Genomic DNA, 27,813 nt, shown 5'->3' with positions numbered 1-27,813 from the left:
ACTCATCTACACCCGAAGAGCGATTTACAGTCACTAATTAATCTATCAGTCTGCATATATTTTGCATGAGGGAGGAAATCAGGGAACCTAGAGGAAATCATGCAGTCACTGGGAAAATATACAAACTCCACGCAGACAGTATCTAAAGTCAGGTCTGAACTTGGGTCAGCGGTACTGTGAGGCAGTGATTCTACTGCCATCGTATCACCCTATACAGCCACAGCAAATGTTGTATGTTTATGATTAAGTGTCCATCTTCCTTGTCTGCGGTTGCTGTAATATTTGTGTATAAACTGTTGGGTACCATTAATCTCTGATATTTTGACAGAAAATGATGTCAAAATGATACATGATAAAAACTATGTCCAACACTAAAGTACTATTGATGCAACAGGATAAAGAATAGAGCGCACATCCATTTATCATCACTTTAAAAAATATATAGTAAATTGAGGTGTGTAACTAGAAAACCTGTGGTTGCAAAATAATTGTGCCATGTTTCAGCCAATCTGTTTTGATAATCTAATAAGATCACATCTTTGTTCTTGTTTAAAAAGTGAAATAAATATTTATCATTGGTTTGGTAACAATTATGCCATGTGCATGTAAAATGATGATGCATTTCAAACTAATTTTGGTCTGATTAGAAATAGATTACTGATGTGAATTGGAGAAAATAAGAAAAATCAATATAAAGATTAGCATTTTCTCATTTGAGTTGGATGAAATGAACCAAATTATTCGAAAGGCACAAAAAGCTGGAGGAACTCAGCAGGCAGGTGGCATCTCTGGAGAGAAGGAATGGGTGACGTTTCGGGTCGAGACCCTTTTTCCGACTAGTTAGGGATAAGGGAAACGAGAGATATAAACGATGATGTGGAGAGATAAATAACGATGAATAAAATACATGCAAAAAAGGATGGCCTGTTTCCTTTATCATTGTTACTTTTTTTGCATATCTACAGTTCCTTCCTACCAATTATTCGATAGCTGGTTCAAAAACTGGTCAAATACCTGGTTCAACAAACTGTCCAATCAAACAACAAAACTAGTAACAAAAGACACTTAAATAAGCAAGGAGAAATTAAAAAATGTATTCTGACACGATTAGTGTTCCATAGCTGAACTGAGACAATAAAATAAAAAGACAATTTAATAAAATCAAGCAGAAGATCAGGTCGTGGTGTAATTAACTAAGAAAGCTGTAGGAAGTAACAACAGCAATTATCGGGAAAGATGTGAAAGAAGATTGATTCCTCAAAAAAGAGGATAACTAGCTTAGTCTAAGCAGAGGTGTAACAATTACAAAATTACCACAAAAATCTTGAATAAGATGTGATGGAAATGCATCAATACTTTAAGGTGGGTTTTCATAGAGTAATAAAGAAATATGATTGTATTATTATCTAAAAATGCTGTGAAAGAATCATAGTTGTAGAGAGCATGTATTGTTCAAAATATCAAGAGGATCCAGGGTAAAAAGATTACAAGTCCAGAATGCATGTACCCCACATTGCTGAGGAGGGTGGAAAAAGAGAAAACGTTAGAACAAAGCAGATTATTTTGAAAAATCATTACAGGTAGAAACTACACTGAAGTATGGAAGGTAGCAAATATTTATTGGCTTTACAAGGAGTTTTGAGAAAACATAGATTATACTGATTAAAGGAATGCATAAAAGCAATGAATGCAAAATATGTGAATTTACAGCAGTTTTGTAACAGGGAACAAAATAAAAGAAATAAGACATGGTATTTGAAGGAATATAGCCACATGAACAAGGGATAATCAATGAACAGCATGTTTTTTCAAATGTTTTCTAACAAAACACTGAAACAGTGACTACATATCATCGGCAAAATACTGATGAGTATTTGAAAAGGATATGGGAAAAGGACATAGGATTGGAATTTCTGCCAAAAAACTGAAAATCTACTCTCAGCATAGAAATAATAAGCCAAATGGCACCCTTCCATGTTATAATTGCAATGACTCAATATTTCGACTTTCTCCAATAGCAAAGGATTTTAAATAAATTAACTGACTGAAAAAAACATTACAGATAATAATAGAATAATGCAGTTTCGGAGGCAGCCATTCGACACATTAAAACCAGTTCTCCTTATTCATGTCATCAAAAGCATTAATAATCTCAAAGCTCTGTTACATCTCTTAACTTTCTCTGTTCCATGAATGCCACTTCAACCTCTATACCACTGAATGTCCCTGGTATCATTCCTATTAAATCTCTTTTGCACCTCTTCAAATGAAAGATTCACCTATTTGGAGAGATTAATTTGTTATGCGGCTTGTTCAGGCTTCAATGAAATGTTCTTCCCTTTTCAAATCAGTTTATCTATTTTAGCTCATGCTATGTAATATTCCTGAACTCAAAAACAAAGACTTTTATTTTTTTGAAAATCTCTAGTTAATTTTAAGTTATTCTTTTCCAACATTTTCAAGTTAGCACCCCGTTACATTCTGTCCTGATTTGGGTCAAAAAAGTAACAATTTTAAACTAATATTTTTGGTTAAAAAAAATTCTACGTGTAAAATTCCCCACGGCTTAAGTGAATCGAAAGTCCACTTTATTTAACTTTCTATCCTAGGTTAGGTTGTCTACACTTTGTGGACAACTTTTAGCAACAATTTTATTCCTTTGATTTTTATAATACATTAAAATTTACTGATAATTATTGAGAAGTTAATCAACAATATTCTTCACAGTGACTGACTTCAAAATACTTTGTGTGTTGTGCACCAAATACATTACATGCTCTACTTACTGCCTCTATGTAGAATGTATTGGATCCAATTGAAGTAACAGCATGCCCAAGATCATTGTTGTGAACCCCATTTTGATAGTCCTGGTATGGAATGACAGTGAGGGCAAATGGGCCCACAGTACGCTTGCTCAGATTTGTGAGCTTTACTTCCAGAGAGGTTGGCTCACCAGCCTGGCATTCAATTGCAACATCACAGTCACAGGGTTTCCCAGATACCAGTACATCTGTATGGGGGAATAAAGGAAAGGTTAAGATGTAAAACCTGCTAGATAATCTCTATTACATATTACTCGTTTGTCTTGCCCTCTGAAGGCACATGTGAAAGCAGTTTCATTGTTGGTGGAAGGGTCCCCTGGGTAAAGCTGGTACCTGTCCCACACAATAGTTCTGTAATCATAAAATCAATTAACTTATCGGGGCAAGGAGAGTACTGCATAATGTATTCCCACGTTGTCTAAAGTCAAAGGATAATCTTAGTTTGCTGCGCAGGTGGGGTGAATCACCAACAATGATCTAAGAATTTTTAAAGAATAAATATTTAATGCTAAATGAAAATAAACTAAATATATAAATACACCCACAGTCCTTCTGTCAATGAACTTGACTCCTAATATGAAGACCATTTTCCAGGAAAGAAATCAAATTAAAACCATATAACTGAGATAAACATACTATGAAACCTATCAGATTCATCTGAGTTCATTATCTGATTATGAGGGCAGAATGGCGTAAATCTACACGATTAAAATTTGGACGATAAAAGAATGCCATATCACAAATTAGAAACCAAAAAAATGAAGTCATTGTTTGGGTTTTAGAATGGGCAGGACTCTTTTCCAGCAGATGTGCTAGCAGACTCATTGCTTGATGTGGTGTGTGATATTAATGTAAAATCTTTCCTTGAAAAATGTCATGCTCAAACTGATGGAAGAGTTACACAAGATAACCTCTCCTTCATAATTATGTTTTAAAATGTCTGGTGATATATGTCAAATGACAAATAGCACAGCATATTTAGAAACAGAAATAATATCCTGCAAGAAAAGTAGCAATTTTGCATAATTAGGGATGTAGCTAAAACATTGCTATGGGGATTGTCTCTTTCATCTCCAGGACCTGGGTTTGAAGCAAGCAGAGAGTGAAAGGATTACATTCTCTGCAGATGTACACCCTTTGGAAAGTACGTTTCAATTGTCTCATAATGGCTGAATGGTAAATTGACAAAATACATGACAAACTTGCTATATCGCAGAGGTCATCAAGTAAGCTGACAGGAACAATGTAGTGTTCAACTGAGTAACAGGTACCCAGAGAGATTTTGGGTGTTCTGCTAAGGCTTACTTTTCAGGTAGAATGTAGAGAACTATTCCTCATCCTTATCTATTTCCCAACTGTAGTGCTTCATCTTTACATCAGGTACCAAAGTTAAAAAGCATTTTGATCTCAGGCATTGATGCCCTTTACATTGAGCAGAGATATTAAAAAAATGAAAACAAAATAATCAATGTTTACACATGATAACTTGTTGATTAATTTAGAGGCTAATAATTTCAGGATTTATTACATATCCTCAATAAAGCAGAACATGGTGGAAAGATTCAGCAGATCACGCAACCAGTAAGCAATCTAACTAATCTGCTGAGTATTTCCAATTTAAATTTCTGATTTCCAGTATCCACAATAGACAATAGACAATAGACAATAGGTGCAGGAGTAGGCCATTCAGCCCTTCGAACCAGCACCGCCATTCAATGCGATCATGGCTGATCACTCTCAATCAGTACCCCGTTCCTTCCTTCTCCCCATACCCCCTCACTCCGCTATCCTTAAGAGCTCTATCCAGCTCTCTCTTGAAAGCATCCAACGAACTGGCCTCCACTGCCTTCTGAGGCAGAGAATTCCACACCTTCACCACTCTCTGACTGAAAAAGTTCTTCCTCATCTCCGTTCTAAATGGCCTACCCTTTATTCTTAAACTGTGGCCCCTTGTTCTGGACTCCCCCAACATTGGGAACATGTTTCCTGCCTCTAATGTGTCCAATCCCCTAATTATCTTATATGTTTCAATAAGATCCCCCCTCATCCTTCTAAATTCCAGTGTATACAAGCCCAATCGCTCCAGCCTTTCAACATACGACAGTCCCGCCATTCCGGGAATTAACCTAGTGAACCTACGCTGCACGCCTTCCATAGCAAGAATATCCTTCCTCAAATTTGGAGACCAAAACTGCACACAGTACTCCAGGTGCGGTCTCACCAGGGCCCGGTACAACTGTAGAAGGACCTCTTTGCTCCTATACTCAACTCCTCTTGTTACGAAGGCCAACATTCCATTGGCTTTCTTCACTGCCTGCTGTACCTGCATGCTTCCTTTCATTGACTGATGCACTAGGACACCCAGATCTCGTTGAACTCCCCCTCCTCCTAACTTGACACCATTCAGATAATATTTTACATTCATATACTGCCTTAGTATAGTGGTGGGATATTTCAGCCAATAATAATGCAATTTTCAGAAATTCTGATACAAAAATCACCAAGATCAAATAAGGAACAGGTTGGCACAATTTGTGCACTGCATTACTCTCTCTTTTTAAATGACTGCTTTAAAATACTGTGTGGAATGGAAATCAGAATTTTCATTCTTGCCAGAGATCAACCAGTAACCATCACCTTTTTAGTATCTCAAAATAATAAATATGTATTTATAGTGATACCATCTTATTACTGACACTATGAGCAACATGAATCAATTTTTTGACTATGAATGCACATGGTCCACTTGGACATGAAAGCTGAAAGATGAGAAACTGAAGATACTGGAATTTTGTTCAAAAAACAAAGTGAAGTAGATGAGTGAGTCAGGCACCATCTGTGGAGGTAATGGACAGACAATGTTTTGTGTCGACTCTCCCAAAACATCGTCTGTCCATTCTCTCTAGAGATGCTGCCTGATCCATTGAGTTCCTCCAGCACTTTGTGTGTTTTGCTTGGATGTTAAAGCTGCAGCTAGATGTTTCTGTTAGAAATGAAAATAAGCACAACGAGTTTGTGCAATGCTTGGCTCCAAGGAAGATCACCTGCAAAGAATGCTGGAATATTTTCAGTCAAGACAGCTTTATCATTCAGGATACAAAATACGTGTTGAGCAATTGTTTGGGTCAGAAATGTGAACATTTTTGATGGTTTCCTCAATGGTTTCAAATGTAATCTATGTTGGAGTTAATTAAAAGATAATGTCCATTGAACCCTAATATTTGAAGGGAAAGGAAGACTAGAAAATAATTACAAGGTAATTGTGCAAAAAACACGTTGGAACCATTCCATAAGCTGAGAAGAAACTAACTTCTGAAATGGTCTTTAATTAATTATGTAGCCAACCATTAATATTGGCGATTTAAATTTAGGATTTTTATTTGTATTATGATTCTGAATTATATCACTACATAAGAATAATGGTTGTGCTATTATTTCAACACTTGCAAGATTTTAAATATTGTACTTGTCTATCAAAAATTTTCATTTTGAACTGCATGTATCATATTATTTAATTAAAACCAGAAAGTATTATATATAGATCTTCAATTTATTGTCTTGGATTGTTGTTTAAATCCCAGGAAAGCAGCTGAGGAATTACAAATAAATTATATTGGAATAAAATGATGATATCAATAAAGACAACAAAAAACTCGCACACTTTTGCAGCAACCAATTTGATACACTAACACTCTTCAGAGAAATAAATCTGCCATCTTTACTGGGTCGAGTCTATATGACTCCTGACTCACCAAACTGGTTTACTCATAACTGCTTCTTCAGTTTACGGACAATTAGAGATTGACAATAAACATTAGCCTTCGCAGCTATGCCCATATCGCTTGAACAAATAAATAGTCTTTGTTGAATATTCTATTTTTATTGTAGATTTCAAGGGTTATCTTAAAGGAAGCAAGAGTGTTAGAGTCAGGCAGATTTATGGAGTGAATTTGAGTAGTGCTTGAAGATATCTGCACCAATTGAGGTATTAAGAAATAGAAGACCCAAATTTGAGGAATCCATAAATTCTCGAGTGCTGTAAGCTGAAAGGAGGAGGGAGGGAGGACCCTGGAGGGATTTGAACACAAAGAGACATTTATAAAATTGAGGCATTGATGTACTGAAAGCCAAAGCAGACAGCAATAGGACTTGATTCAAGTCAGCAGGGTTTGAGGAGGGCAATTACATGGAGACAGCCAAAATTCAAACACCAGACTTTAGATGACTGTATATAATCACACAATATAGCATGAGAATTTTGAGTGGGCCTAAAACAGGACTGTAGTAAAAAGGAAAGAAACTGGGAGAGTATTTGAATAGACTAATTATACTGCAGGCTATAATTATTGAATATTATTTTAACTGATTAAGAAAATATTGAACATTTTCTGCAAAAACGTTTAATCTGCATAATATAAAGGGTATGCCTGAAAATTATAACTTTACCAATAAATCTCATGTCTGATTTCATTCCAAAATAAATGAAATGCAGCAAGCAGATCCTCCTGCAGCCTGTAAATGCCTCCACACTACCAAAATGAATCATTCCCACATTTGGTATTGTCCATATATGCTTGGTCACTTTGACTCAAAGTACAGCTGAATGGACTTCACCTTCACACAATTGGGAAATTGGGATGTCATCGGACAGGGCCTCTAGACTTAAAAGGTTTCCAAAGGTTTAGTGCTATAAGCAACTTCAAACTTGCAAACAATTAAATCTACATAATAGATTTAAATGTTTGTCAGTTTCAGCTGCAGAGGTTTCAAATAGTTTGTTGTAAGTTGCACATTAGCCACCTGAGAACTCATGAAACTGGAATGAACGCAAGTCATCCTCAAACTCAAACAGACTTCTTAAGTATCAGCAACTCAGGCTCAATTGATGGTTGTACAAAGCTTTCAAAGTTATCTATAAAAACAAACTAAACAAACTAAATGGAAGGGTTTCACTGTACCTTTGCCATTAGTGTTCCAAAATTTCCTCTTTTGGAAAAGGTAACATTTAAATTGATTGCAGATCAAATTTCAGGACAAAGTTAAGGTGTAATAGCTTGCTGATTTCTTTTCTCTGAACTTCAGACTGTCCCTCACCTTGATGTCTCCACAATGTTCATGTATATTACACAGATATTGAGATGGAAATATCTAAAATTGTTTCCTATCTACCTCACTTTCTCCCAGAAAATACTTAGAAAAAAATCCCAAAGATACTGATAAGTTGGAAAGATATTAAATCTCTGTGGTTTAAATAATAATAATAAATAATAGCAAATTCTGTTATTTCAAAATAAACAAATACAAAGTACGCTATGGGTACATTAATCCTATTGATTCATGAAACCTATGATGACAGTCAAAAGCTACCACCAACCCTCATCTTTACCTGTGAACAGCTTTGATTTTTATATGACTAATTGTTAAACAGATGTACTACCCTGATGCAGAATACTTCTTGTGTAAACAGTACGAGAACCAAAGACAAACTATTCAGGATAGATATTCAATGAACTAGAATTAATTAAAAGACATTAAGGACATGATTTCAGGTCAGAATATTACACCTCAGCAATTTAGAAAAATATGAGGGATATATTTTAAGCAGATGTCAATAAATAGGCTTGCAATTTCTCCAAGATACAGTCTTTATATTTGTAACCTGTGGTAATTAGAAAGGAAATGTCTGAAAACAGATTTTGAAACAAACAGACTTAATCAAGTAGAACAAAACAGAGAAAGATTTTGAATATTCATTACCTGTATCACTCTCTAGTTTTTGGTTCAGAAAACTCTGATAAATGAGACACCTGCTTTGAGTAAATACGTTTGGCGTCCTGATTTGACATAGTCAGCCACCAACCCGGCACAGCTGCACCTGCAAGTTAGCTTTCTTCAATAGTGCAGAGAACCTTGCAATTTATGAGATCCTTCCTGGTTCTATTTATTTTCATTAAAAAGATTTCTACCTGGAGCCACACCAATTCCATGCCAAAGGCAATTACACATATATCTAGATTCCACACTTTCATCTCATGACACTGAAAAACATTAGAAACTGCAAATAGAATCATAAATCTAGATTTCTCCTGTAAAATCTCAACAAACATCTTGAAATACTGTATACTTAAAATATGCACAGCATTTGGCACCAAATTATCATCAGCATTAGAGTCCCTGGATTGTGCGAAGTAGGGAGCACGACCACCTGTCACACAGATACTCCATTCCCTGGTTGAATCCAGAAAGCAGACATGAGGGCTTTGCAAGGAGTAATGTAATATACTTGTGCAATGTAATCAGGTAACAAAGCTGGGACGGAAATCAACACACCCATAATATTGCTGAGGAAACCATTGCCAGACAGTAAAGTCAGACCTTTGGAAAGCTTCTGGATGTGACATGCAGAAAATATAAAAACTATTGCAAATTAAATATAATAAGTACAATTAGAAATAGATCAGGTAGATGCACACAGTCTCTTGCCCAGAGTAGAGGAATCGAGGATCAGAGGACATAAAAAAAAGCAAAAATACAAAATCACTTAAAATGCTTAAAAATACTTCTGAATAATTAAAAATTGAGAGGTGTTTCTCGATTTACAACATTTCACTGTACCTCCATTAACATTAGGGGCTGGTGCCTTAGATTTGCACCACTCTCCATGCACAGAACGACATTGTACCAAAATACTGATGTTGCATTTCACCCAGCCTTTTATTATGAAATTTCACTTCACGAAATATGTTCTAAGATGTATCCTTTTTGTAAATCAAGGAATGTGCAGAATGCATTAAAAATTACAAAAAACTGTACCTTACTTTCTTCCTTACAGCTGTAAAATCCCCGATCGAAATGGATGAGCTCAGAATCATAGAGTTATAGAGTGATACAGTGTGGAAAAAGGCCCTTCGGCTCAACTTGCCCATACCGGCCAACAATATCCCAGCTACACTAGTCCGACTTGCCTGCGCTTGGTCCATATCCCTCCAAACCTGTCCTATCCATGTACCTGTCTAACTGTTTCTTAAACGATGGGATAGTCCCAGCCTCAACTACCTCCTCTGGCAGCTTGTTCCCACCACCCTTTGTGTGAAAACGTTACCCCTTCGGATTCCTATTAAATCTTTTCCCCTTCACCTTGAACCGATGTCCTCTGATCCTCGATTCCCCTACTCTGGGCAAGAGACTCTGTGCATTTACCTGATCTATTCCTCTCATGATTTTGTACACCTCTATAAGAACACCCCTCATTCTCCTGCACTCCATGGAATAGAGACCCAGCCTACTCAACCTCTCCCTTGAGCTCACACCCTCTAGTCCTGGCAGGGATCCCAATCCTTATAAGCAACACAGGATCCATGAGTTAATTCCAGTTTTAAGTGCTGGAGAATCTCAGTAAGTTAATTCAATCATACAGCACAGACCCAGACCCCTCAGCCCAACCCGCCCACACCGACCAAGATGCCCTGTCTAACCTAGCCCCGTTTGCCCGTTTTTGGCCCTTATCTGTCTAAACCTCTCCTATTCATGTACCTGTCCAAGTGTCCTTTAAATTTTAGTTTAGTTTAGAGATACAGCGCGGAAACAGGTCCTTTGGCCCACTGAGTCCATGCCGACCAGCGATCCCACACATTAATACTATCCTATGCACACTAGGGACAATTTTACATTTATACCAAGCAAATTTACCTACATACCTGTATGTTTTTGGAGTGTGGGAAGAAACCGAAGAAAACCCACGCGGTCACGGGGAGAATGTACAAACTCCGTACAGACAGCACCAGTAGTCAGAATCAAACCTGGGTCTCCGGTGCTGCAAGCACTTCTTCTTGCATATGGCATGCACAGCCTACAGTTGTAGGTCAAGGGTAGACATCCAGGTCAGGGCAGCATCAGTTGCTGGGTAGATGGCCTTAATGCCACCAGGGAAAAGCCTCAGTGAGCAGTCATTCACGATGTGTGGGATGGTCTGGTCTGGATATCCGCAGTTGCAAGCAGGGCTGTCTGTCACCCCTCACTTGTGCAGGTGATGGGCTGTTCTTGCAAGGAAGGTGCGGATCCTGTTCAGGGTTAGCCATTGCTTGCGATGGAGGTCAAATCCCAGTGGTTTCACTGTGGGGTCTGTGATGACCTCTCCGTTGTGGTGTGGGCATCTTTCCAGGCTCTGGCCACTCAGTCTTGGGGTCAAAGTCTTCCAGGGATTTGGCTGAAGACCAGAAGGGTTTGCAGGAATTCAGGTGCATGCTGGGCAGATTGTTCAAGTCAGCATGGATGAGAAGGTCAGGGTTAGCCTCGGTGGTGCAGCAATCTTTCAACATCTTCTCCCTTCTGCGTATGCTGGGAGGGGCGATATGAGAGAGGGCAGGGAGCCACTGCAAAGGTGTTGACTTAAGCGTCCCTGTGATGACCCGCATTGCAGAGTTAAGGACAGTGTCAACACGTTTGGTGTGGCAGCTATTAGCCTAAGCTGTTGAGCAAAACTCGGCTGTTGAGTAGACATGGGCTAAGCTTGCGGTACGGAGGGTTTGTGCATTGGATCCCCAGCTGTTGACTGCAAGTTTCCTGATGATGTTGACCCTGTTTTCAGTTTATCAGCCACCCTCTTCAGGTGTTCACAATAGGTGCGGTCCAGGATGACTCCGAGGTATTTGGAGAATTCCTCATTCTTCACCGGCTTACCACAAAAGGACACTGGCGAGCCGATTGCTGAGGTGAAAGGCAGTGACAGTTGTCTTAGATGGGTTGGGGCGAAGTCGCCAGAAAGTGAAGTACTCCTCCATCCCCTTCAAGTCTTGGGTTAGCACTCTGCTGATATCCTCAAGGGCAGCTCCCTGCTACAAGCACTGTAAGGCAGCAACTCTACCGCTGCGCCACCGTGCCACCCTTGTTGTTGTTATTGTTGTTGTATCTGCCTCAACCACAAGTTCTGGCAGCTCATTCCTTGTACTTACCACTCTCTAAGTGAAAAAGCTTCCTATTAAAATATTTCCCCACTCACCTTAAACCTCTGTCCTCTGCTTCTTGATTCCCCTACTTCGAGTAAAAGACTGTGCATTCATCCAATCAATTCCCTTCAAGATTTTATACATCTCTATAAGATGTCTCCAAAGCTCCAAGGAATAAAGTAGTAGTTTGCCCAATCTCATCACAAAGCGTAAGCCTTCTTTGCATTCTTTTCCGCTTATTGACAACCTTCCCACAGCAAGTTGACCAAAACTGAATACAACACTCCAAATGTGGCCTCACCAACAATTGTAACATAACGTGCCAACTGCTATACTCAATACCCTGACTGATGAAGACCACGTACCAAAAGCATTCATTACCACCCTATCTACCTACAGTATAACATCACTTTCAGAGAACTGTGTACCTGTACTCCCCTAGATCCCTCTGCTCTACAACACCCTCCTGAGGGCCCTACCATTCATTGTGAAGGTCTTTCCTTGGTTTGACTTCCCAAAATTCAGCACTTCACACTTATCTGTATTACACACCATTAGCCACTCTTCAGCCCACTTGCCCAGTTGATCAAGATCCTGCTGTAATTTATGATAACCATCTTCACCAGCTACGATATCACCTACTTTGGTGTCACTTTCATCATCCAGTGTTGTGCGGAGTCCAGCATTGGACCATACAACAAACAGACCGATCAGCTTCAAAGAATCTTTCTTTGGCATGCGCACTTATTTCAGCACATGGTGAACAGCTGATATGTACCAGCACAATTTTACCTTTTACATCAGGGAGCATTAGCTATTTTTATTTAGATGGCACATTTTCTGCAGCTTGCAAATGACTCCTAATGTTAGAATCAACAGCTTTAAATAAAACAGCTAAAAACTCAATAGAAGTAAGTGGAACACAAATTGCTTTAGATACTTAAAACTATTTAGCCATTTTTATTTTACATGGCAGGGGAACTGATGGTGAGAATTTCTCTTTGCTTGATAATGAGGCAGAATTTCATTGTGACAGTTCTACAGATGCAAAGCTACACATGTTTAATTTATAATATTATGATCAACATAATACTTCTTAATGAGATAGTCTGTCTTTTGCTCAGAAAGCCCTTATGAATCAAGACAATCTGCTTCACAGTAATATTTATCGAGACTAAAATCTGCAAACAAAAGAGCCAGTTAGTTGTCTCCGTTACACAGATAATTCTCCATAACCACCCACAATAAAATGTACAGATAGTACTCAGCTTCCAGTCATATTGAAAATTAAAATTGATTAACTTTCCTAGCAATCATATTTATCTCAAACAGTTATCAATGTTATTTTCCTGAAATGGCACAAAGGTTCAATGCCTTGTTGCTCTCCTGTTCACAAAAACAAAGCCAAAGTCGAAACTGAAAATCAAGATGACATGTATTAACTGTGCTTCTTAGTTTTGGTGAAAAGGTGGCATTGAGCCATGAATCAAACTCAACTTCAAACCCCGGAAAAACCCCTGTTCTTTTACCTCTTTATGTTGACATCATAAATCTACTCTTTTCTCCAATTGAATTATAATTGAATTGTTCAGACACTACCTATAATACTGTCCCACTTTCAATGTTTATTTAAATCACGTGTTACCAATGGCTCTGATGAAATACCTTAGTCTCACGCATCTTGAAGGATTACTGCCATTATATATTTGAGGTCCGACAGTTCTTTCATTTTTATACCAAAATGATTATTTTTGCAAACAAAATGTGTAGCAAGGAACTGCAGAAGCTGGTTTAAACCAAATAGAGACACAAAAATCTGGAGTAACTCAGCAGGACAGGCAGCATCTCTGGAGAGAAGGAATGGGTGACATTTCGGGTCAAGACCCTTCTTCAGTCTCGACCCGAAACGTCACCCATTCCTTCTCTCCAGAGATGCTGCCTGTCCTAGAAACATAGAACATAGAAACATAGAAAATAGGTGCAGGAGTAGGACATTCGGCCCTTCGAGCCTGCACCGCCATTCAATATGATCATGGCTGATCATTCAGCTCAGTAGCCTGTACCTGCCTTCTCTCCATACCCCCTGATCCCTTTAGCAAAAAGGGCCACATCTAACTCCCTCTTAAATATAGCCAATGAACTGGCCTCAACTACCTTCTGTGGCAGAGAATTCCACAGACTCACCACTCTCTGTGTGAAGAAATGTTTTCTCATCTCGGTTCTAAAAGACTTCCCCCTTATCCTTAAGCTGTGACCCCTGGTTCTGGACTCCCCCAACATCGGGAACAATCTTCCCGCATCTAGCCTCTCCAACCCCTTAAGAATTTTATATGTTTCTATAAGATCCCCCCTCAGTCTTCTAAATTCCAGCGAGTACAAGCCCAGTCTATCTAGTCTTTCCTCATATGTAAGTCCCGCCATCCCAGGGATCAATCTGGTGAACCTTCTCTGTACTCCCTCTAAGGCAAGAACGTCTTTCCTCCGGTTAGGAGACCAAAACTGCACACAATACTCCAGGTGCGGTCTCACCAAGGCCCTGTACAACTGCAGCAGAACCTCCCTGCTCCTAAACTCAAATCCTCTTGCTATGAATGCCAACATACCATTCGCTTTCTTCACTGCCTGCTGCACCTGCATGCTTGCTTTCAATGACTGGTGCACCATGACACCCAGGTCACGTTGCATCTCCTCTTCTCCCAATCGGTCACCATTCAGGTAATACTCTGCTTTCCTGTTCTTGCCGCCAAAGTGGATAACCTCACATTTATCCACATTATATTGCATCTGCCATGCATTTGCCCACTCGCCTAATCTATCCAAGTCACTCTGCAGCCTCCTAGCATCCTCCTCACAGCTAACACTGCCACCCAGCTTCGTGTCATCCGCAAACTTAGAGATGTTGCATTCAATTCCAGCTTTTTGTGTCTATCTTTGTGATTACCTTTGCAAAATGAGAACTAGGTATTTGTTTTTGGTTTAGGTCTTTTTGTTTGGATATTCCCAGGGCACTATTTCAATTAAGCGCATGTGTTTAAATCAATATTTATTCCACAATCAGCATCAATAAAGACAGATGATATGATAATCACCAACTTTGCTGTTATTTCCTTATATCAGTAGTTAAACATCAACAATACTTTACTGGCTGAATGTATTTTGAGCATGCTGTGTTCATGGAAGATTCTATATAAATACAAATTATTTCTTACCCATTTCACAAAGGACAAATTATAACAAAAAAAATTAAAAAGGTCCAAAATCACTTTCATTTCAGAAATTGCTAATCATCAGTTTTTGTAATCGTGACTCGTTTAAACAGGCTTTCATGAACATCAACAAATAAACAACTTTAAGCATCCGCAGATTTTATTCAAGTTTCCAGCATCTGCAGTCTCTTGTATCTCAACTTTAAATGGTTTCTAGTGTTGGGAATCTAAAATTATGTGACTTAAAATAAACTGAAATTCAAAATGCAATCAAGTACCATGGGATTTCAATGCACATGTCACAATCACTCCACTTTAGACTGATTTCTATATTATTATTATTTTATACCTGCTCCTTATAGTTTGCATTTGTGAAAGAGAAATCTCTAATGTGAGTGATTTTTTCTGTTTTTACATGGGTCCCTTAAGATTTTGCCTGACCTAATCAATTTAATAACATCTCTCAAAATGTTGAAATCTTTAGTAATCAGTGTTACAGTATTCCCGCTCTCCTTATCACTTATTCTTGCTATTGAGGGCGTGCAGCATAGGTTTACTAGGTTAATTCCCGGAATGGCGGGACTGTCATATGTTGAAAGAGTGGAGCGACTAGGCTTGTATACACTGGAATTTAGAAGGATGAGAGGGGATCTTATCGAAACATATAAAATTATTAAGGGGTTGGACATGTTAGAGGCAGGAAACATGTTCCCAATGTTGGGGGAATCCAGAACCAGGGGCCACAGTTTAAGAATAAGGGGTAGCCCGTTTAGAACGGAGATGAGGAAAAACTTTTTCAGTCAGAGAGTTGTAAATCTGTGGAATTCTCTGCCTCAGAAGGCAGTGGAGGCCAATTCTCTGAATGCTTTCAAGAGAGAGCTAGATAGAGCTCTTAAGGATAGCGGAGTCAGGGGGTATGGGGAGAAGGCAGGAACGGGGTACTGATTGAGAATGATCAGCCATGATCACATTGAATGGTGGTGCTGACTTGAAGGGCCGAATGGCCTACTCCTGCACCTATTGTCTATTGTCACTCCATCTGCCATGTATAGCGAATCAGTAATTCGCGAAAGTTTATTATTACCTAGTTTTGTTTCCAGCGTTTCAAGCTTATTCATTTATCTTATAACTGCTGCATCATTCCTGAGCCATTAAATACATACTTCTATTTTTTTTAAAAAGGAGATCTGACACTGTGAGAGATTTATTCTATCACATCTCATTTTGGTTTTTGGTCATCTATTGCATACCCCCGAGATGTTGATCTTACTCACTATTCTCAATAGGGGCATATAGTTTATAGTGCAGTTCACTACTCTAATGCTTTATGTATTCTCACCATAAAAAGACTCTTTCTCAAACATTCCTTTTTATATTACTAACTTTAATTTAGTTTCATTTGTGTCTTTCTTCCACCTCACTAATCTATTATCTTCTGTCTATATTACAAGGATATACCTAATCCTACTTCAGTAATTTTCCACTTCCAAAAGAAAGATAAAGGAACTTCAATAACGTCATGCAACATTAATATAATTTCTAAATATATCAGCCAAGAAATACATAAATGTTGAGAGATTACTGCTAATTATATAACATCCACAACTCAGATGTGCTTTATAAGCAATCCACTGAATGTGTGAACATTTTGACAAAGATTGTTAAAAAATTCTGTTGCATGTACAAAATAGTATTCTAGAAATAAATATTCACAGTAGGAAATAACATCGGCACACACTTGAATAGGTGAAACATAACAACCACCATCACATGTTAGGATAATAGAGAGACTGAAGCATAATTGAGGTGTTTTGTATAAAAACACTTGATTTACTTTAGTACATGGCTGAGATGGTTCCTTTAGAGACATAACTGTCACTTGTTAAGCTTGACTAACTTTGGAACAAAATACAATGGAAAATAAATCCGGAGCCGCTCTATCAATCAGCTGAAGAAATACTGTCCCAATACCACTGAATAGGAATGCAATTTGGATCCATCAATCTTTAAGTTGCAGTAGCAGCATATAATAAAGTGACATAGCAACAGTATGTGAAAACTCAGCTATTTTTTGATCCGCATCTACATAATGCAGTAGATCTTATAAATTGAATAAATGAATAGCACTAGATTATAGCGCTGGTTTGGATTTGCAGGACGCGAACAGAGTTTATCCATTTGGGACTGCATCTTTGCTATTTAAACATATAACCAATCCATCTTTAAAGATATAACTAAACCGAAGGGATATTGAACTTCCCAAGATCATTTTATGTGGTAATCTTATAGTGCATAGAAAATTAATACAGATGGTATTATTTTCAAAATGTTGCAACTCTCGACTGAATTTCAACTCTGAAAATAATGCATCAATATTCTTACACATATACACATAGTGCAAATAAATGGCTGCAGCAACAAAGTGAATTTATTTATACTTAAATGAAATAACTTACAATATTTATCTCACTATAAGAGATATCTTAACCTAAGAAAAACACAAATGAAACTATTTTCCAAATATTTGTGCATTTATGTCTGCATTTTGGAGATCGCTAGCAAAACTAACATTTATGATCCACCTGTAAAATCCTTTGAGAAGCTGATATTGAGCTTCCTTCCTGAACCTCTGCAGTACTTTTTGATTGATTGAAATACGCGGCATTGAAACAGGTCCTTCGGCCCACAGGTCCTTCGGCCCACCGAGCCCACACGGACCATTGATCACCCATTCACACTATTCCACACTAGCATCCACTCCCTACACACTAGGGGCAATTTTGCAGAGGCAAATTAATCTACAAATCCGCCGTCTTTGGGATGTGGGAGGAAATCAGAGCACCCGGAGGAAACCCATGCGATCACAGAGAGAGCTCGTACCCGGATCTGCGGGTCTGTAAGACAGCCGCTCTACTAAATGCGCCACTGTGACACCCTAAACATCTGGTGAGGTTTCTTCAACTGTGCCAAGATTTAGACTAGCTCCAATGAAGGAATAGTGATATATTTCAAGTCAGGATGGTGTATGAATTGGAGGAGAGCCTGCAAGTGGTGATGTTTTCAAGAGAGAGTTAGATTTAGCTCTTAGGGCTAAGGGAATCAAGGGATATGGGGAAAAAGCCAGAACGGGGTATTGATTTTGGATGATCAGCCATGATCATATTGAATGGCGGTGCTGGCTCGAAAGGCCAAATGGCCTGTTCCTGCACCTATTTTCTATGTTTCTATGGTTCCAAATGCTTGAAATCACTGGTTTGGGTGGTGGTGTCAGATTAGCTCAGTGAGATATTGTTGTACACATTGCAGTCAATGTGCACCAGTGTTCGTGAAAGAAACAGTGAAAGTGGTTGTTTTTTTTCTGCATGTATGAGTTTCTTGAACAAGTGGAATTTCATTACACTCTCGAATTGTGCCTTGTACATGGTGTCGCGTGAGTGGCCTCAGGATTGTCAGAAGTGAGTCACTCCCTATGGAATAATTTGCTTCTGATCTTCTCTTAAAGCCACAGTATTTATCAGCTGAGTTAATGGTCAATGTGAACAATGGGATGTAGATAGTGAGAGATTCAACACAATAATGAATGGTAAATCTGGGTGGCTAGACTCTCTCATGCTTGATGTGGTTATCGTGCACAAATGTTGCTTGCCACATATTAGCTTGAATGCTGTCTGGGTTTTGCTGCATTCAGGAATGGGCTGCACATGGAATTGAACATTATGCAATCATCAGTAAACATCCTCACTTCTGACAATAAGATAGATGAAAGTTCATTGGTAGAAGTCCTATGCAACTTCAGCAGTGATGTCTTGGGGCTGGGATATTTGAGCTGCAACAATGTTACCATCTTCCTTTATGCAAGGTATGCCTCTGGCATTGGAGACATTTTTCCTCAAGTCTATTAACCCATTTTTTCAAGTTTTCTTATGCCACACTCTGACAAATCGTGCCTTGATGTTAAAGGCATCCACTTTCACCTTATCTCGGGAATTCAGCTTTCAGCGCATATTTGAACCAAGGCTATAATGAAGTCTGGACCCAAATGCTCTTTTGTACAGGTTATTGGTAAGTGCTGATTAATAGCATTGTTGATGGCATTTTGATGATGATTGACTGTAGGCTGATTTAACTATTTTGATCAAAGGTCTTTGACCTGAAACATGACCCAGCTGAATCTATAGCTCCAAATCCATTTGTAAATTTGCTGATGACACTACTTTGCTGATGGGGAAGTCAGCGTACAGGAGAGAGATTGAATACCTGGTTGAATCGTGCAACAAGAACAACTTCTTGCTCATTTTCAACGAGACCAAAGAACTAATCGTTGATTTCATACCGGGGAAGATAGAAGACTATGTGCTAGTTTTCATTGGTGAAGGGAATTAGCAGTTTAAAATTCCTGGGCATTAACATCTTGGATGACCTGTTCTGTGTCCACTTACTTTCTAACTTCTTAGAAGTTTAAAAAGATTCTGCATGTTTCTGAATTCTCTAACAAATATCCACAGATGTACTGGAGAAAGTACCCCGACTGATTACATCATGGCCTGTTTTGGCAATTTCAACACACAGGAATGCACGAGGCCGCAGAGAGTTGCTGACTCAGCCCACTCCACAAGTGGCTCAGTTTATTGTCATATGCACAAATGTGGTGAGGTGCAGGTGTAAAGGAAAATCTTGCTGACAGGAGTACAAAAGCCTCACACCATCAGGTTGACGTTCAGCTACTTTCCTCCAACCATAAAGATCTTGAATCAACCTGCATAACCCTAATCCTACCTTACACATTGAACACTGGGGTCCACCTCTTTCACACCCTTGAACTTAATTTATTTCTTATTATAATTTTGCACTAATGTCTTGTTTTTACAAATTCCCACTTTTAGAAATGTATATATAATTGATGTATTATTTCTTTTTTTAATCTTTGTCTGAGACTATATGCCTATCATGATGCTGTCAGCAAGATTTTCCATTACATCTGCACCTCACCGCATTTGTGCGTAAGACAATAAACTCCACTTGACTTGGAAGTCTGTTCTTCATTCCACAATTGCTGTCTGATCTGTTGTGTATTTACAGCCTTTTCATTTACTTCAGATTTCTAACATCTGCAGTTCTTTTATTTTGAACTGCAGCCATTCTGTTGGGTACCAAGGAAACTAAACAAAGAAAATTGGATGGTAAATACACTTAAGACAACAAGCTGTAAAATGCTTGGAGGAAGTTGGATGAGAGCTGCAAAATTAATTGACAATCTGTTAAACAATCTTGTGCTTCCATAATTTCTAGCATCCAAATATTAACAAAAGGTGTTAATCTAACTTTAGGTGTATAAATTTCACAGATTTGAACAAGCTCTTTAGCCCTTGGCTTTGCAGGATTTTTTTTGTCTTTTCTCAAGTTCTGCTTTTTTAGCAGGCTAATGCATTCGAAAATTAATACAATTTTAGAAATATATGTTTTATCGTGTTTGATACATGTCTCAATATCTGGCAGGTTCTAAGACTATGCCTTCCAAACAAGATATAATGGTACCTTGCAGTTCAGTCAATCAACTGGAAGATTGATTCCAGTGCTATTGATCAAAACACTAAGATCACACTATTTTGCATACATCACATAAATTAATGCAAAATTCAAATTTCCATTCAGCAGACTCCACAAAATCCCTTTTCCTGAATGTATTTTGTTACTTTGATATAACAACCTCATGGAATTGGTGGAACATGAAACCCACCTATTATTTTCATGGAGAGAAGGAAGGGATGACGTTTCGGGTCGAGACCCTTCTTCAGACTCTTACTTAATTTAATTAAAAAATTAATTTAATTTAATTTTTAATTTAAAGTCGTTGAAAATGTTAGCGATGCAGTGGTGCTGGTTTCCAACGGGCTCAGTGACGGATGCACCACACATCTCCATACATCTCCTCTTTTGTCTCTACATATGCGTCTTCCATCAACGTCTTCAGCATCGACTTGTTTGGTCGTCTCGGGTTCCGTCTTCCATGGATGGGTTCCCACAGCACAACATTGCTTGTTGGTATTTCTGGATGGAGGTGGCAATGACCAGCGAGCCTCATCCTTCTCGACCAGATCTTCTCGGTCAAAGGTGGAATCTCCCCAAAGAGCTGGGCATTGGTGATGTGGTGCCTCCAACTGACATTTTGAACTTTTCTGAGCATTCTGGTGTAGACACCATCGAGACTTGGACAGCACTCGAGTGAGAGTCTATGCCTCACACCTGTACAATAATATTGTCTCTACAGTTGCATGGAAGAATCTCAGTTTGAAACCCTTAGACATCCGAGACATTCCCTTTTTCCCCATGTTATGGAGGGCTTTCCATGCAAGCGCTTTCCAGACCTTGATGTCATTCTCCGAGCTCTGCATCCTCTCTCCCAGGTACTTGTAGTCCTCCACTTTCTTGAGATGCACCGCCACTGCTCTTAAGAGGCTCATGGTCACCACCGTTGAACGCCATGTACTCCGTCTTCTTCGCATTGATGTGGAGACCCACTTTCACGCACTCCGTCTCAACCTTGCCAAGCAGCTCCTGTGCCTCCCCAATTTGGTCTGACAGCAGGACGATGTCATCAGCGAAGTCGAGGTCTGACAAGTTGACTGACCCAATTCTTCTCGAACGCCTTGGGGTGATTGTGAAGCCAAGGTCCTCGTGTTCCTTGAGTGCCTGCTTCATTGCATAATCAAGGATTATGACAAAGAGAAAGAGTGCCAGCAAATTTCCCTGTAAGACCCCCGCGAGGGGGTTAATTTAAGCTGCAGCTCATGTTTTAGTATTCACACCTCTGAGTCGTAAGGCTGCGGTTCAAGTCCCACACTCAGGACCTGAGCATCAAAAACTAGACTGACAATCTGGGCTGATACTGAGGGAGTGTTGCACTCAAATATGATGCCTCTTGGATGACAGGCAAAACTGTTCCCTTAGACCATAAGACATAGGACCAAAATTAGACCATTTGGCCTGAGTCCACTCTATCATTCGATCATGGCTGATCAATTTTTCCCTCTCAACCCTTCTGCCTTCTCTCCGTAACCTTTGATGCCCCGACTATTAAGAACCTATCAATCTCCACTTAAAAAATAAAGTCTTGGCCTCCCCAGCCATCAGTGGCAATGAATTTCATAGTTTCACCAATCTCTGCATAAAGAAATTACTCCTCATCTCCATTCTGAGGCTGTGCCCTCTGGTTCTAGGCTCTCCCATTACTGGAAACATCTTTTCCACGTCAACGAAGGCCTTTCAACGTAGGTTTCAACGAGATTCCCCCCTCACCCTTCTAATCTCCAGCGAGTACATACCCAGAACCATCTTACACTCACCATACATTAATGCAATCATTGCCGGGATCATTCCTCATAAAAGGTCCCTTTAAAAGGACATTGCTGATCCTTTGAAGCAATTTCAAAAAGTGGTGACAGGAAAACACCCCCAGTACCTTGGCTAATATTTATTCCTCAATCAACATTACTAAATATAAATTAGACCATTATTCCATTCTGTTTCCTGCATGTAAACCCATGTTCAGTTTTCTACAATACAATTTCAAATGCACTTTCACAGCAGCAATGTACTTGGAACATCCTGACAAGGATGTGAAGGGCATTATATAAATGCAAGCCCTTCATTCTCTCTGGGAAAGATCATTTTAAATCAATTTGGCTTCACTAATTTATAATTCCTACATCAAATAAATAGTCAGGTCTGGTGTAATACTGCTTGGAGACAAGACATTTTTTTTTATGCATACTCCTTAGCCCTTGGCTTTCCAGGTTTTTGGCTAATCTCATTGTCTGTTTTCAGCAAGCTTTTGACTCAGAAGGTCTTACTGGCTCTGCATGAAATGTGCTTGCAGCTGGGCTGGGATTGTGTTCTTCTCGTTAGAGATGTTTCCAGGAGAAACCAGCACTGCTGTGCACCATGTAGGCTCTAATTAAATTAGTGAATTGCAGCTGCAGGCTTCAGATAGAAAGGTGGAAAATAAATCTTTATGTACCAAGTGCTCACAAAGACAAATAATTACAGCAAAGAAAAAGATCATTTGAACAACAACTCCATTCTTTTTTTCCGGGCATTCAAGGCTTTAGTATCTTAATATTGCCAGAGAAGATCATGGAAATAACCAACTGGTCAATTATTTTTTCTCAATTTCTGCAAGATTTATTGATATGGAATCCATTTACAAATCTAATTTTCTTAAAGTGCAATCAAATGCAAGCAAATTAAAACCAAATAACCTGACCTGATGTCTCTACTGAGATGAAATGAGTGCAACTCATCTGGAAGCAGTATTAATCACTGCACGAGGCTGCTATTTTCAAGCATAAATTATGTGGCCAGTCTTTTGTGCTTGTTTAAGAAATATTACACTTGAAGCTTGTCTTGTCCACTGGACTGGCAACTATCCCGAACTAATCATTCACCATTGCAAGTTTCAACCAATGGTGAGTGTTTCTAAGCCATGAAGATGGCACTCAAAGAAGTTTATTTTGGCACACTGTTAATAAGCAGTTTTTATAAGCTCCTGATTTTTAAAAATGTTTTTAAATTTAGAAGTTTATATCAAAATAGTTAGCAGTTGGTTCTGCTGAGTTTTTTTATGAATCTTAAAATTTTGGTTACTCACTTGCAATAGACCTGTTAAAAAGTTTCTGATTTATGAAAAACTCATCTTAAAATACCATGTTCAAAACACATCAAATTTCAACTCCTTTCAACTGAGCAATAGTTCTGAAAATAATATATATTTTACAAAAATTGCATTCTGAAACAGTAGTTTAGGGCAGACTTTTATTTTGGTGATGCTAAAATAACTATGTGCAAGAAAATTGAGGACTTTTTTAAAACAAAAGTTGGCACAATTTTATCTGCAATCATGCCCATTTTCAAGGTGTGCATTGTGATAGTTTCACATTCAGATAGTAGCAAAATGCTCTTAACGTCAACAACCAACAAATTCCAAAATCTGAAAACACTGATATATTATTGTGCTGAGAAAAGAGTCAACCTTTTGCCAATTTTCAATTTTAATTCAAGTATTATTAATTCGCAAACATAAGAATTGTTATTTTGAAAAATAAAGTAACACAGTGAAAGATTTCTCCTTTAGGTTGATGAAAAATAATTTAACATCTCTACACCATATTCCCCCCCAATATATTTCTGAATACATCAGTCTGATTTGTGGCTATTCAATATTGTTGTGGCATTATTTAAAGCTGCTGCTTTACAGCTGTATATTTTGTTTTGCATCTTGCCGTGGATGAGTGAAATATAGAGTTTGCTGATGTAGATATTGGCATTGGTTGCTATCCAGTCATATCATCAAAGAGCATGCACAAATAAAACAGATTCCCAACAACGTGATCCAATTAATTATTTCCAAATAGCCAAGATATAAATAGCAAAAAATAAATCAGATAGAAGTTTTAAGTAAAGAGCTACTCTTAATAAAACAAAGCTATATGAACATGTCACACAAATGAAATGAGTTTTCTTCCCAGTGTATCGAAAGAAGCAGCAGAATACAAATTGATTCTTTTTGCAAAACCGTTTCAGTATCTTTTACTGGTTTATAAAAAAAGGAAAGTTAATTTTGAACTCACATTTTTGCAAAATGATTTTTTTTTCTGCTTCATCTGTGTGGTAAACTTTGCTTTACAGTGATTGCTATGCCCATGGCTTTAATTACTTTACTTATAACAGTCTACCAGTTCTGCAGTGCCTGGTCTTCAGGGATTTTGCACAGGCTGGTATTGATTCTGTCACAAGAACATGCTAAAAATAGCCTGCTCTGTACACATGCTTCACTTCAAATGTCAAAAATTCACATAACCATTTATGATTTTATAGCTACTAAATATTTAAGCAGGTAATATCTTCAGGGAAAGATGATTTGAAATCCTCCTTTTTTATTTGCAACTACACAATACAGTGAAATAAATCATGTTGAAATGCATTATCTAAATACTTGCATATGATATTATTCTGATAAAGAATGATGAGCCCTGTCCAGTACTGTATATTCTGACTTATAATATAACTCTACTGAAAGCAAAGACCCTATACTTTGAAAACAGTTGATTTTTAATTAAAAAATCATTCCAGTAAAAACGTGAATTGTATTGAGTATAGCAGCTATTTATCCACACTGCATAGCTACGCGCACACACACACACACCAGAATAACACATACTGCAAATCTAGGAACAATATTATACTACTCTGTTACATAACAGATTGCTAAGATCCATTTAAAATCATTATCTCAAAATAATCTCAATATCTCTTGCACAGTCTTTTTCCCAAGGTTGGAGAATCAATAACTGGGCACTGATTTGAAATGTGAGGGGAAAGATTTAATAGGAACCCCAGGGTCAATTCTTTCACACTGAAGATAGTGGAAATTTGGAACAAGCTGTCAGAGGAAGTATTTGAGACAGGTACAATAAAAAACATTTACAAGACATTTTGGCAACGACATGAATAGGAAAGGCTTAGAGGATATGGGTCAAATGCAGGCAAATGGAACTAGCTTAGATGAGGCATTTTGATTCACATGGACAAGTTGGGCCAAAGGGCCTATTTCCGTCCTGTGACTTAGCTACACAGTTTTACAAGTATGGGGCATTCCTAACATACACAGATATATGTAGCAGTTTAACATCCTATTTAACTCATAATACATTGCTATACCAGTTATTTGTTGTTAGCATTTTAAGACAGTTGCCTGTGATCATTTCAATAACGACTGTGCGATCCCGTGCCACCAGGGTGGAGTTTGCGTTTGCAGAAAATGCTGGAGAATCATGAATTTCCAGAATATGAAGCCACATCATCTGCGCATGCATCAAGGAAGGAGAATTGAAAAATAAAAATTGTGAAATTTACTTTAATTCCATATATCAATTTTTTGGGGGTACTATTTGTGAATTCTATAGCGACGAATTTCCGTTCCCTGAACTGTATGCGAGGTAGATACAAAATGCTGGAGTAACTCAGCGGGACAGGCAGCATCTCTGGAGAGAAGGAATGGGTGACATTTCGGGCCGAGACCCTTCTTCAGCCTCCAGACTTTCGAACCGAGAAACATTGGGGAGATTTGTTCTTAACCTGTTTTATATATGTCAAAATTAATTCTAATGAACAGTCTCAGAAACATCCTCAACACACGTTACTTTACAAGGACTATTTTTTTTTACAAATAGCTGACTGTCCAAAAGAAAAATGCTGTTCACATCATCGGAAGTCTTTGAAGTCCAAGACTTCAAGGTCAGCTGATGACACATCTGACTATCTACTCTGTTGCTGGACCCACTGTTCCGTCCTTTGACAGAAAAATGACTCTGAATATATCCGGACCCTCTGAAAGGAGGGGCGGGATATATTTTGAATCAGGTCCCCAGCTTTACATCGGAGAACACTGGCATAGGATCAGCAACCTCATTTGTTTGAAGGAAGTCACTGGAATTTGGAGAAAATAAGTGATTTACATATTTTACTTTGATGTTTTCAATTATTTGCCAGGCTCAAGGACATTGAAAATGGTTAATAAGACTGACGGCCAGAGAGCTGTGAAAGGTGACTGGGAGTGATCCTTGGGATGGTCTGTCCGAGTCACAGTGTGGTGTCCATTCTGCTTGTTAGTTGAAGTGGATTAACAAAATTGTCAGTCCAGATCATGAAAAATGTGAAGATAAAGGGGTCTATGGATGACCTGTCTGGGTGGTAGGCTGGATTCAACAAAATTCAGCTCAATATTTAACTGTGAATTCTCAGTGTTTAAGTGTAAATGGCAGCTCCAATGTTTCATGAGAACTTATCCCATTTCTCCCAAAACTTGCATATCCTGTTAAAGTTGCTTTGTTTCAATCACAATGATTACTATTTCAGGCCATCAATCACAATCACCAAAAATTTAAAAAAACTGGTAACTATCAAAGATAATCCCAAGGTTAGGAATTCAAGTCTCAAATCACATCAAAGCACAAAAATCTTGGCTGACACTCTCATGAGTGCTATAATGGTCAAGGAATCTGTAATCATCAGCATTGAAATCCCTTTGGAAGGGATATTAAATTAAGATCATTAACATTAAATAACATGTTGAATATCGAGGTCAGCATATACCAAGGAGGAGGTCAAATGGGATGAAACATCTTCTTTATTAAAATCGAATTTCAGTCTATTGATACTTCACATCGTAACCAGAATGCAATGAAGCAAATATTTTCAATTACCTGGTTGTTTTTGAGGAAGTAAAGTTCACACAAAGAATATGGAAATACACACTGGGAATTAAAGTTAAGTGACAAGTTGAGTAACCTCAAGACATTGAGATATGACAAAGGTTAAGCAATGGTACCAATAACAAATTGGTGGTTTGTGCTGCAATTCATCTTAAAAACTCATTCTGCGGCATTAAATGTAAATACTTTGAATCACTGAGGGAAATAATTCACAATCTGAAAACCAATAAAGTATCAAGATATTAAAAATCTTATAAACTGAAACAATGTTTAGTTTTCATTTTTGTCCCCAATCACAGATGAGGATTTCAATTCACCAATTAATTGCTAACATGAAAGTCCCGAAAAAAAAGTAAATCAGACAGAAATAAAAGGTAGAAGAGACTACCATGTATTGTATTGTTTGTGGCATTTAACAAAAGTAAGCTCTATACTTGGTATAATCTTGGGAGTGAAATTAAATGGTCAAAGTCTTGTGACAAGCTTTAATATATAATTTGTATGATAGCAGCTGTTGAAAAAGGAATTTACACATTTTTCTTCCAATCTATATTGCTTGATAAAATTACTA

The 27,813-nt window shown here is 38.2% G+C and overlaps 1 protein-coding gene across 4 annotated transcripts in view; it reads right to left on the bottom strand.

Moving 5' to 3' along the window:
- Positions 1–27,813, bottom strand: part of trappc9 (trafficking protein particle complex subunit 9) — a 425,282-nt gene that overhangs the window by 4,715 nt on the left and 392,754 nt on the right. For all 4 annotated transcript variants that reach the window (XM_078397318.1, XM_078397315.1, XM_078397316.1 and 1 more), the window contains exon 22: positions 2,787–3,010. In XM_078397318.1, coding sequence (XP_078253444.1) covers positions 2,787–3,010 — 224 coding nt within the window. The remainder of the gene's footprint in view (positions 1–2,786; positions 3,011–27,813) is intronic.

This window comes from Rhinoraja longicauda, chromosome 4 (genome assembly GCF_053455715.1).
Source record: "Rhinoraja longicauda isolate Sanriku21f chromosome 4, sRhiLon1.1, whole genome shotgun sequence".
NCBI classification, from domain to species: Eukaryota; Metazoa; Chordata; class Chondrichthyes; order Rajiformes; family Arhynchobatidae; genus Rhinoraja; species Rhinoraja longicauda.
Note: the sequence above shows the minus strand (reverse complement) of the source record. Positions and strands in the feature narration are given on the sequence as shown.